Below are 13,692 nucleotides of genomic sequence, written 5' to 3'. Positions count from 1 at the left end.
GAGCAAAACTATTGGAGACAACAATCATTACAAGAATTGATTCTCAAGGTGCATCACTACTAACGCACACTCATTTACTCATAACATAAGAGAAAAAAATAACCATCATGCTTTGGAATATAGCATTAGTCAAATCCCCATATACACACAGGCCACCACAGACTTTGCTACAAAATATTTTTAGTTCTCTCTTAAATCTTAAACAACAACAATTAGCAAGTTCAATTATTCCAGTTCTAGGTAGGCCAGAACAATACCTACCTACTTGACCCACCCTACTTGACAACCGTGTTGATAGATTTGTCAAAACCCTTGAAAATCACCATACATAAAGAACACAAAAAGATAAAAAAAAATAAGTCGTAAAAAAAACCAAAACATCTACCCAAAATTATTAAATATTAAAACCTAACACAAGAAACACAAACACAGAACATAAGGGACTAAACAAATTAAAAGAAAGCCCTAAACACCTAAACAAAAAATGGCAGAACAAAAAACAAAAGTAAAACCTACAACAATGATAGAAAAGAACCACCATCAAATCTACATCAATAACAAACACAAGTGATGAAACAACAAACAAGTGGCTTCTTCTTTTAACATTCTTGCTATGGAACAAAAGCTTCTTAGTGATGTTTGCTTTGCAAAAAGAAGGAAACCTACATTCTTATGCAACACGTCCTCTTCTCTAGCAAATGAAACAAAAGATGTACTCGTCAACTTGTTTTCCGAAATGTTCTTTTACCTTCTTCTCGGGCTTAGCTTGTGGTGAAGTAGAAGGAGTGGAATCTCCCCATTTCTTCTTGTGTATCTTGTAAAGTGCCTTTCCTTGCTCATCCCTTGAAGGTTTTTCTTTGTCCTCTTGAAGTAGGGGTCTGCTCCTCTCTTCTTTTCTATATTGCTGCTCTTCCGTTGAGACAATATATAATCATTTTCAGGATTTCATAATACAAAATTAGAGAATTATTTTCCTCTCATGGGATATCCTTGGTTCACACATAGAACATACCTCTTCTTTGAGCATTCCCCAATTTCCATGCTCCTGTATCCAAGGCTCTCACATGATGGTCTTTCCTTCACCGTAATGGGTTGTGTAACCATTTTAATTTGTCTCCTTTCGGACAACTCAGATGAGAATAATATGTGAGGTAAAACCTCTCTTCAAATTACAAGGGAAAGCTCCCTAAGATCTAAACTAACCTAGACACTAAGGTATAGACAAAATAAACAGATATTCACACAATATAGTGTTTCTCTTGGGGAAGGTTTGCATGAAAGAAACAACTAACTAGTTTCCTGCCTTTTTTGCCTTGGCAGACTGATAATACTTTGTCTCCAACGAAGTATTTTAGATATTAAGAATGAAAACAACTAATCCAAGCACAAAAGACAACACCTTCCTATCACCTAAGATAGAGATCAACAATTCAATCCAAACAAGATGTCTAAGGGAATGAATGAATGCTTTTAATAACGTCCGCGAGGCCAAACAGCCTATGGGACCCACAGGTAGCCAGCAAAGAAGAGTATGCAAAGACCAAAGAGCAATCTGCTAAACCTACTTTTCCTTTTCCTTCTGCATCTTGGATCTTAAACTATGTAACTTGATCAAGAAATCTGCGACTCTTGTTATCTTTTCTTCTTCGAATAAACTGCTCAAGGTGTTTACATTTAGCGTGTCAATGTGGTGGATCTAGATAACACTGTAAGCTGGGCATTCCACGATATAGTGCCATTCTGTCTCCACAACCCCTTGGGTGCAATATCTACATTTTCTATCTGCCCACTCCTCTTTAGATATAATCCATCTTCTGGTTTTACACCTGAATTGATGTGAACTAGTTCTTCTGATTTGAGCAATTAACATTTTGCTTTCCATTTTATATCCATTCCTATGTAATTCTTTTGTGTATGGTCATGTGTGGGATTGAAATGTCTGATATAATATTAACAATTGTAACAGTGACACATTATTCCAAGGGCCAAATAGCTAAGCTGCATGCAAAGTGTTGATGTATGTTTTGTGACACTCGCCAACACAAAATAAAATATTCTATCCTCTTGAACAAGAAAACCTCAAATGCTAAACAATGTGGTCAAATAAGGCAACCCCAAGGCTTAAAATGCGAACAATGCGACTTTGTGATGGATAGACTTAGTGAATGATGTGATTTTGCTGTTTACACAAAGGGACTTACACTTAGTTGGAACTTGGATAGTAGATTGACTCAAACTTCAAACAAAAGACAAAGGGATGAAGGGTTAGGGAATCTAATCTAAGAACCTAAGTGTTATCCTCATTTTTGTTTTCAAAAATGAAGGACCATTACATAAAAAATTTGTCAAAAAATGAAAATTTTACTCTACGGCATGCTTCCCGAGGCAGAATTTTTCTTCGCCCTTGGACTGGTTTAATCCTCAATCCATCCTCGAACCACGTTTCAATTTTCATCGCATTCTGGGTTCGTTTTCTATGTCTTTCCTTCAATTTTGGGTTTTTTCTCCCTAACTATAGGTGGGAAATTTTCCTTGAATTGCAAGTTTTAATGATTTTCTTTGTTTTAGTCTTTGTAGGGAAATTTTTGGCTAATTACAAGTGCACTTTATTGAAAAAAAAACTTGTAACTTACTTTTTATTTCCCCCTTGATGCTTTTTGGCTTTTTAGTCATAATAGGGATTTTTTTGATAAGTTACAAGTTAATTTTAATTTACATATTTAAAGGTCACTTGTAATTCTTTTGTAAAATCCCTATTTTAGTGTCTTTTGCTTGTAATGGGGATTTTATTCCCCTATTGCATGTGTTGAGTTATTAAAACTTGTTGTAGGGATTTTATTTTCCCTTTACAAGTTATTTATAACTTGCATATCTCTCTCCAAAACCTGATTTTGCTTAGAAATGGAATAAAGTGACATTTTAAACTTGTTATTGCGTCCAAAAAATCCAATTTTCTCCATAAAGTGTAAATAGAGGAATTTTAAACTTGCCATTTACTCCCTAAAACCTGATTTTGCCTTGTTGAGGGAAAAGTAACATTTTAACCTTGTAATATGGGAATTAAAACCCGATTTTCACTATTACATGTAAAATGAAACTTGCATTTCTTTTCCAAAAACCCGACCAGCTAAGGAAGGTGATTTTGTTGGAGATTTGAAGCAATTTTTATGGAGATTTTTTGGGAGATAGAAGGCATTTTGGATTCCTCCCTATTTTGATGCATTTGCAAACACATTTCACGCCATTTGGGGTTTTATGATTGCTGGTTTTTTGGATCTAAAACAGCAAACAAGTGTTTGCCAAATCCCATGTTTTGGTGAATCCAAACTCCAGGAATCTTCCATCTCCTAAATAGTTTTGTCTTCCTTCACCTAGGCATTGAAGTTGGAGGAAGATTTGACCGGTTCTTGTGCCATTAAATTTGCATTTGGTGCCACGTTTTGCTACCAATGGCGTTTTGGTAAAAACGTGGCTAGGGTTTTGGAATGCGGTTAGTCTCTATATAAGAGTTTTCTTCCCTTCTTTCAAAGATTGATCATCTTTTGAAGAGGCATTTCAGATTGAAACAAGGTATGATTTATTTTCTTTTCTTGTTTCATTTTCTTGTTTTCTTGTCTTCTTGTTTTTTCCTTTCTAGTTGTAAATTTGTGTATATGTTTATTTTGCCCCAAAAATCGGTTTTGTGAAAGAGATTTTCCCCTTTGCAAAGCAATTTGTGAATTGCATTGTTCTTCCCCATTTTCCCTCTTTACTTGTATTCGGGATTTTAAATCCCGATTACAAGTTGGATGAAAATAATTGATCTTCCCTTATGGTTATAAGAATTTAACCATCTTCTAGTGAAATTCCAAGTTGCAAAGATGAAAAATACCCATCCTTCCAAATTCGGGTTTTTAGAACCGGATTGCATGTCCAAAGTTCTTCCCATTTTCTTGCAAATGACATTCCCAAAACCTTCCTATTTTTATCCATCCATATTGCTTATATCCGTACTTTCCATTCACGTCATTTCCCACAAGTCTAAATCTCATTTTTCACTCATTTCTTCATTTTCCGTTTTACAAGTATACTTGCATTCAGGTTTTAAAAATCCGATTGCATGTTCATTCTTCCCAACTTGTATACTTGTAAAACTTTCCCCAAGATCCGAAATTGGTCAAAGTCAAATTTTCATCATTCCCATTTATTTCCCATCTTTCTCTCACAAAGTCGTGAAGTGCAAGGGTTCTTCCAAACTGAAGAAGGAAAAATGTTAGTTGCAGTTGATTATGATGTTGCCTTAACACTTTTAAGTCTTCATCGCAGTATACCGGGTTATCCTTCAATGTCAGATTTACCATCCTCTCCTATTCCGAAAAAGATGAAGTATAAATATGACAAGTACCAGAATGAAGTTTCACCTTCGCAACTTTCCTCTCCTTTGGATCACATAAAAGACACGGAGATGGGGCATGTGGACATGTCAGAATTTGTCAAGAGAGTCGACGATCCGTAGGATAGTAATATGTAGCGGCTATCGGACAGCCACATCCATCACGCATCCTCTTTTCCAGTGGCTGCCCTAGAACCTGAATTTGTTCTCACTTGTGCCCATCGCTTTGACAAGGAGACAAGAACCATTAAAAATGATGATGGTGAGGCAACAATCTGCCTTGATGCAGATACAATTGAGAAAGTCTTCAGAATACCACTAGCACCTGTTTATCTGAAAATTTCAAAAGATAGTGCAGTTGAGTACTATGTCAAGAGGGAAAAGGACTGCAAACGTCATATTAACAGGTGGATTCATGAGCAACGAGCCGCCTTCTCAAGGTGGGCTAAGTTGAACCACTGTGACTTTAAGTGGGAAATTGGAGACATCATAACTCTCCTCAGCAGGATGATGGGTCTCGAACACTCTAATGTTTTTGAACCCTAGATGTATCAGTTTACCATGTTCATAAGGCAATCCTATCATATATAATGGGGAGAGATTATCAGTGATGCTTTGTGCAAGCAACTTGCAGCAGTTTCTACCACCATGACTTTCTACATGAATTCATACTTAGTGTATTTGGCAGCGTCACTTAGACATTTCCCTGGTCTTTCTACCAAGGGTGATCGCTCGCTTATACTTGTGTGGGAATATTATGATCAGCTACCTTTGAGACCCAACAAATTACATTTCAAAAGAGTTCAAGATGCATTCTTTGGTTACTTCATGTGCCAGTTTGACAAGACTCTAAAGAACAAAAGGGTGTCAGATGAAGCATGGGAAAGAGTCAATGAGTATGGGTGCTTGTTTCTTCAATTCCCAACTTTCACTTATGTGAGGTTCGGATGCTACAATGGGCAACCATACATGCTCCCTAGATACCCGACTGATAAGATCATTCTTATGGAGTTGGAAAGACAAATCATGGCTGTGCACGCTCATCAATCTGTCAGACATAAGGTCGGAATGGGGATCTCTACAACAAACTAATTGAAAATTGGTCGATATTCTCTTGTCACATCCGTCAAAGCCAAAGCTATGGAGACTGAGATGCAAGAGATTAAACTCTAAAAGGTTTAAGTCTAGGGCAGATTTTGATTACCGGGGTATTAAGGAAAAGATCAAAAAGTCCTTCGTGCACGTGCAGATTTTCTTATACCTTTAGCCACCACATTGTCAAGCTAGAGGAAACCTCAACTTGGTGTGTGCTTATTGCTCTTTCTGATAAAATAAATACATGAATCAATAATTTAAGTATAAAGTGACCTTTTTGGAGCCCAAAAGTGAATTAAAAATTAAAAGGGGTCACTTAATGAGAAATAAAGTAAAAGTTTCTTGAAAGTTTGGAAGAGTGTAATGTCCCTACTAGTTAGGGATAAAGTTCCTACAAAATAGATTTGTTAGAATACCACAGACATATAAATATATAACTGATTTGAATTGCAATCTAACTTTGAAATACTTAATTAACATAATCATAATTTTTATCTAATAAAAAGGATACGAATGCCATACGAAAGTATGTCCTTAGGCGGCCGTGAAGCTTGCCTTCTTGGAACCCATCTTGGTTCCAAGCCATCCAAGAAATCGAAGGTTAATTCGATTCCTGTCTTGGATGTAACGTCTTACATCCAAGCCATCCAAGGAAGACCCTTGTCAATTTCTCGCCTTGGATGATGCATCCCATCATCCAAGTCCTCAGAGGGGACCGGCCAGATCCATCTCTTCTTAGTTGAATTTAGTCAACCAAGCCATACATATGCATATAGATGTTCAGTATATACTATCCTAGGGATTATCATAACCCCCCCTTAGACTAAGAGAGTTTCCTCCCTATAGCCTCCCTCATGTGATTTCATTCATAATACATTCCTTTGCATTTTCATTTACTATTTCCTATTTCATAATCCACATGTACATAGTCTTGTATTCATTACCTATATTCATAAAATGTTCATTAACCATTACTCATATGTATTCCTTTAACATACATTCCTATTATCCTGATATGTATTTTTCCTATCATCCTTTACTAGTTACGAATCATTCATTATATATGCTTACAGCACGTCCTTCATTCCTATATATATATATATATATATAATGTCACTATCTATCTTTATGCGTTTGTATTTATTAATGTATATATATTAATTATTCCTATTAATATATGTACTAATCCATTGCCTATCTTTATATCTTTATATTCATTAATACATACTATTCCTATTAATGACCAAAACCATTAATACATACTATTCCTATTTTTTAATATATTAATGCAAAAACCATTAATTATACCAAATCCCTTACCTATATTTAATGACCAGTGAATTAATTAATACATATATTTATATGCACTAGACCTCAATTAACACCCCTTATTAATTAATGTTACACATTACCCTTTGAGTATTACCCATTAACTGGTATTAATGACGTTACATCTTAACTGCTGTCCACCCCTTAACTAATCTGATTATTTAATACCAGCAACCATCTATTACTTACCTTACGTCTCCGTAGAAGACCTTCTTTCTTTTTCCCCTTAGACGACTTGGTTCGATCCTTATAGATAGGATAGTGTGGAGACATGTCTCCCGTAGGAACATGTCTCTACGTAGAGAACATGTCTCCCGTAGGGACATGTCTCTACGTAGAGAACATGTTTCTACGTGAGACATGTCTCTTGACCGATAATTAACTAATCGGTATATTAGCCTATGCTGTTTAATCGATACTCATTATCGGTTCATGTTATAATTAAAACCCAAGTCGATACACCTAATAAATTCATATAATAGTCAATGCAATAATCGGTATTAAATATCATTTACCATATTATTATTGATACTTATTATAGATGCATAATATGATATCGATATTTATTATCGATGCTTACCAATGTGACTGTTGATATCCAATATCGATGCATGGTATAATTAGTATCACATTAAGATTAATGTTTAACAGCATTATTAATATCAACAGTATGAACAGCATGGTTAATGATTGTTATATCAACCTCAGTCATGTGTTGTGATAAACATAATTGTTAGCAGTATACCGAAGAAGGATAGTAATCAAATGCTCAAGGCCGATAGGCCACTTATGCATTTGATTTCATCGATAGGAATAATCCGTTCAAGGCTTCAATTCATTAACACTAATATTTTACTATTAAATAAACATTAACATTAATATTTCCTTTCTTAATACATTTTTAATAATTGATTTTGTATATCCCTTAATTTTCTTTAGTTTATATATACTATTATCCTTATGGGGATATTTTATAATACTTACATCGATGTTCGGTAATGGCACGGTTTTGTCATATCAAGGAATATCGGAAGAGTTGGCTTTCAATATTATCAATCTATAATACAAGGAGCTTTCTCCTAGTTATTTAGCATTTGGATAGGGTTGTCACAAAGAATTTGCAATATAAGGATTCGTTGTAATATTAATTTATCTTTATTTGAATATTTCAAGAATGTTAAATTAGTAATAAAACATTAATAATATTTTAAACGATTATTTATTGGTAACTATATTTATAATAATAATTGTTTTATTTAGGATATATATATATACATAACGATCAAGGATGGGTCATGACAAAGAGATATAAAAATGAATTGCTCTGATCATCATCCTAAATCTTCAGTATCATGTTGGTGTGATCAAAGTTCAATTCCGATGTCATTTCAGTGATTTCCACAACTTGAGTAAAAAGATTTAAATGTTCATTGAAGTTTATAAAGTTATATTTTTATAAGTGACTACTGAAGTGAAATATCTTTTAAAAAAGTGAAAGTATTTCAAAAGTGGAAACTCTTATTAGGAGTAGAATTACGTTCATTGTCTGCCAACATCTCCATCTTGGTCATATATATACATATAAAGTAATGCAGGACTAAATATTTTTTCAACATCAATGTATCTTCTCTTCAAAAGGCCTACAAAGCATCTTCAAGAGTTGGAAAACAGTACAAAATAAAGACTTATACTATGTTGCAAAATTGATAATGTGTAATAAAAACCTCTGTTTTAAGATCAATTCCGTATATGCAAAAGATATTTTTTATTGGAGGCCTATCCCATGGAGTAAGTGAATTTAACACAGGATCGTTGTGATAAAACCTGCCAAAAACAAATAAATAAGCTATATATCAAAATATGCAGGTACGTTAAAATATTCAAAGTTTAAACGAAGACTATGCTTTGTAATTGAAGAAAGAAAAGAAAAAGCATTTTAGTAAATATACAATCATAAAATTTAGGCCATCTCCCTCAACCCAACTGCCATTGAGGTTAGTGATTAATGACCTACTATTACACGCCATTGATTGATGATCATTGAATTGTAATTCTCTATATAACACCAGTTACATCCATCTGGTGTCATTAACCATATTACATACATGGTATGACTGATGTTATGTCTATGAACACTTTAAATATTGGCCAAAAAAACTGATTATATTCCTATCACTACATAAAAAATTCATAAACATGTAAGTTTTACCAAGGAAAGAATGGAAGGATGATCACAATGTATTATCTCCCAACAAAAGACACATCATATGGACAATCTTTTATTTCAATCTTTCTATGACCCATAAATATGTCAATGTAGAAGCTCATTGTTTCACGAGACCTATCAACCTATCCACTATCCAGATATCAAGCAAATGGTCAAGCACAAGGTATAAGAAGTCATAAGCATGTGTTGATTTTTTTTTCTCTATCATAACCTTCATTGTTGCATGGGGATTATTTTTAAGATAAAATAAAAGAAAACAATAGAATAAAATTGAAAAAACTTTATTTATAGTAAATATAGAATGATCATAAATCATTACTATAACTTCTTGAAGAGAATCAGAGATTAATACAATAATGAAATTAATCTCCTCTCCCTTAACCTAACCATCGTTGAAGTAGGTGATCAACGACCTGCTAGTGTGTTCCATTGGTTGGTGGCCATTGAAGGGCCATTATCTACATAACACTGGTTACATCTATCAGGCATCACTAACCGTTACATGCCACCTTGACAGTGTTATTTAGGTTTGACAACACCTGTGTTTGCCTCTCCTCCATTTAGAAATAATGGTTCCAGAAGAAAAATAATTTCTGAGCATTGTTTGTTATGAAAGGGCCATTTAAAATCACATTTTTGTCTCTCGACTCTTTCTCTTCTCCACAGGTTGGTTTGCCCTTGTCTCTCAAAGGATCAATCTCAAAGTTTGATATTAACCTTTAAATTCAAGGACCCATTGACCAAATCCCAGGGAATATGCAAAGGAAGGCACTCTAAATTGTGGTAATCTAGATGGGCTACATTCAGAAAATGACACATATGAAAAGTAATGTGACTGGAAAAGAAAACTCGATAACCTGTGTCATCTATACATGGCATACCCTTGAGAGAGATGTATAGTTGTCTATCTTCAACTAGATGTATTTTATGATCTCTCTTGTTGATTGCCAAATCAAAGAGAGCATAAAGGAATTAGGAATATAAATAATCATTTTATAAGAGTGGACAAGTACAAAAACTGTATATTTTCCAAACATTCATCTTCCTTATTGGCTGTTGATGAACAAGGAATAAGAAGTGTCACCAACAATGTGTCTCATTAGGTAGTATTGTCAGGGTCTGACATACTGACAGTGTGGTTCATAGAACTCTTGCAAGAGGCACAAATCCATCTTTACAAAAACATTTGTGGGAGCTACGAAGTGTACTGAATTTGATAGCTGTGAATGCTACAAAACAGAGAGCTGCAAATATGCCTTGGAACACTAGTAACCTAACCCTATGGTACTGGCTGTGCAAAATTCAAATCTGCAGTGTTTATCCTATGAGGTGCTAAATTTGCAGATCACAGGGCTGTGAACTGCCAATTTGCAGAGGGCGCAGATTTACAAATGGTGTAAATCTAGTATGTTTGAAGCTGAATATAGAGAACCCAACTAGATCACACATGGTGTTTGACTCTGAAATCACTTTTTCAAATCAGAACAACAAAGATACATCGTACAGAGAGCAATTATATCAAATTATGCCCAGATCTCCATTACATTTGTAATGGTGTTCATCAACTAAACCAGATAACTGTCAATCACCTAGTAATTTTCAAGGAACTCATAACTACTAATTTATTAACAACCAACTAGATCATAAAGATCATGACCAAGTAGAATATGACCATTACATCTATTCTGATAACTATGATGGATGTAGGGGAAAAAATTAACAGCTTGGAAAAAAGAAATGAGACACAAATAGAGAATAAAAGAGTTATAATTCATATGCATATGCCAGTGGATGCAACAGGAAAACCACTGATGGTAAGGATGAACACAACAAACAATAAACACGGAGCTATGATGGATAAGAAATAGATGTTGGATGCTAGTCAAAACTGATAATATGCACATCTTTATTCTCAAATTCCTTGTATGTTATTGTTACATATTTATTAATATTTATAGTTGTGTATATAATATACTCACTTGTGAAGTTGATGAAGAACAGTTTTGCTATTTGGATCAATATCACCGATCTCATTAAAAAGTGTACCATCTGCCACCTCACGTGCAGAAAAGGATTGTTGCAAAGGAATGCCACACTCAAAAGATGAAGTTGCAGCCTCGGCTTCTTTTGAAATTCCAGGGTATGCAGCATCTGCATGTGAAATTTTGTAGACAAAAAGAGGAATGAACAAATTTAACTCAAGGATTAGTAATGCAATCTTTCCTTAACTTCATATGTAAAAATTTACAAGTCACCTGGTGAAACTGGAATTTCAATGTTTACAAGGTCCACAGGCCACCCAGAGAAATTTGATGTGTATTCCTTCTCATCGCAATGGACATTATAGCCTTCTCTCTTTATTCCATCAAAAAAACTCTTCCAATATATGTGATCTCTACGACAGTGTTCTGAGAAGGGCAACATCCATAGCGATGATCCAAATGAATTGCACATCAGGCGGGATGTTCCCTGTTTAATCACAACAAAAGAATTAGGGAACCTACCAAAAAAAATGAATATCTGTAAGTTGTAACATATAGAGCCATGAAGGTTGTTTCCACAGACTCCAGAGCTTATAGGTTCAATTATTCAACATTTCCTTCTAGATTAGTACTATTTCAAAATCATGAGCAAAGATAAAGGGCCTAAACAATCAATTACCGAACTGAATTCCTCAGAAAAGAAAATCTCATTTTTTCTTTGAATCCTGTTCCATTGTATTTGACATCTATGATAAAGGAGGACTTGTCAATTTTGGATCCTACATTATTCTAGTCATATTTAGCATGATAATTTTGAATTGAAATTTGTGAATACCCTCAAAGATTGATTTTGCTTTGTCCAAACTTATAAAAGTTGTACTGAAAAACCATCTGATAAAGGTATTCTTCTTCACTTGACGCTTCAGGAAGAACAAACTGTTTAAAATTTTTAGGATGCAATTTGGAAAATTGTGAATTTCCTCAAAGATTGATTTAGCTTTGTCTGAACCTATGGAAATTGTAAAGTAAAACTATCTGATATAGGCATTTTCCTTCACACGATGCTTAAAGAGGAACAAACTACTAAAACTTTTAAGATGCAGCTTGCAAAAAAGGTTTCCACAAAAGTGCACGCATATGAGTGCAAATGCATGCATACATACACTATGTTTACCAGAAAATATCAAAGGACTTTCATGGTGAAACCTCATTTGACACAATACACATTCTCTTTAAGATTCATGATCCAGAATTCTTATCAAATTATGGAAATTGCAACAGCTAAAAGCATATCGCATAACAGTTGACCAAATGCATAACAACGAAAAGATTTATTTGGACATAAGATCTTCTAATAAGAGTATGGTCTTTTCTCTTCAAAAGTTTAAATTTTATCTTAATTTCAGTTCATTGTTTGCAAATTTGCACTATCATATTTCCTGTCTTCAAACTGTACCATATTTTATTCCATTTGTCACAAAAGCCTATGAGTTCATCTGTTGAGATGGAGTCTAGCATATAGACTTTACCTATTAGCATCAACTTTACATTGAAAAAAGATCTTACATGTATAATACTAGATATGAGTATTTAACTCTCAATAAGCACAGTTTAAAGATAGGATCAACTTAGGTCCCAATTATGGTAATTCAATCTCTATTACAAAAAAAACCCTTTAAACTCTAAAAGCAAAAGGAGACCGACATACAAAGGCCAATTTTTACAAAAAAAGCTTCAATGAAGAAGCAGAACATTACTAGTAGCAGCAAGAAAAACTACTAAAGAGATAATTACATGAAATAACAAAAATTAAAAATCAAGTCTTTATATAGACTAACACAAGTAAAACAGACTTATAATCCTCAAATTGTTAATATAGATTGCTATTAAGAGTGCTGCCAGTGGACTTCTCTTCCATCCCATTATGGGTGCTACTGATTTTCGTTACAGAAAACAGGCAAGTTCCCTGTGTCTTCTTCTTTCTTCTGTAGTTTGATGCAGATGGATCCATTGTGGCTGGTTGACGATTGAAATACTCTTTGGGATATTATTCCTATTCACACATAGGTCTGCATAGTAAACTGATAAGAAAAAGCAATTTGATGCTTATTCGTGGCTCTTTCCAATCCTTTCACTGCATTGGTTCAGCAAGGAATCTTTGATTCTTTCCTCTGTTAGGAATCACCTTACCTCTTGTCTGTTGAGAAGGTGTTGGCAGTTGACTATTAGCAGGTTGAGGCATTCCATCTATTGCTCTGTACTGTTCTGTAAATAATTCAATTCTCTTTTTGCCACTGTATGTGGTTATCATAAGAGAGATGCATTACTGGAGGAGGGCTATGTCTAGTCCTTTTTCTTTCATCTATTGAACTAGGCCATAGAAATTGTGAATTATATTAGTAGACAAGATTATCATTGAGGAGTTCGAAGGATTTTCTTTCGAGTTTTGCTCTATTCTGGGAATTCTGCAACGAATAGGTTTGAAAGGTGTGGCCAAATGAAGACTGCAATAATTATTGAACCGATTAACAAGATTCAAAACTATTAAAGTAATATTGTAATATTAGTGGCTCGTTAATGGGCCTAAAAGGGTTGATCCTTTGCATAACGAAGTAAGGGAACCAAAATGAACACCACCTGAATGTGATTGGATTAAGGTGAATTTTGATGGTGCAGCAAAAGGAAAC

General features: G+C 34.3%; 1 protein-coding gene across 4 annotated transcripts in view; it reads right to left on the bottom strand.

Annotated features, from left to right (window-relative positions):
- LOC131067662 (phospholipid--sterol O-acyltransferase) overlaps window positions 1–13,692 on the bottom strand; it is a 156,496-nt gene that overhangs the window by 20,341 nt on the left and 122,463 nt on the right. For all 4 annotated transcript variants that reach the window (XR_009111857.2, XM_058002774.2, XM_058002772.2 and 1 more), the window contains exons 6-8: window positions 11,279–11,492; window positions 11,003–11,174; window positions 8,521–8,620 (exon numbers count right to left, since the gene is read on the bottom strand). Coding sequence is in view for 3 of the 4 variants with exons in the window: in XM_058002774.2 (XP_057858757.2) it covers window positions 8,521–8,620; window positions 11,003–11,174; window positions 11,279–11,492 (486 nt within the window). In the remaining variant the exon portion in view is untranslated. The remainder of the gene's footprint in view (window positions 1–8,520; window positions 8,621–11,002; window positions 11,175–11,278; window positions 11,493–13,692) is intronic.

This window comes from Cryptomeria japonica, chromosome 11 (genome assembly GCF_030272615.1).
Source record: "Cryptomeria japonica chromosome 11, Sugi_1.0, whole genome shotgun sequence".
Lineage (NCBI taxonomy): Eukaryota > Viridiplantae > Streptophyta > Pinopsida > Cupressales > Cupressaceae > Cryptomeria > Cryptomeria japonica.
Note: the sequence above shows the minus strand (reverse complement) of the source record. Positions and strands in the feature narration are given on the sequence as shown.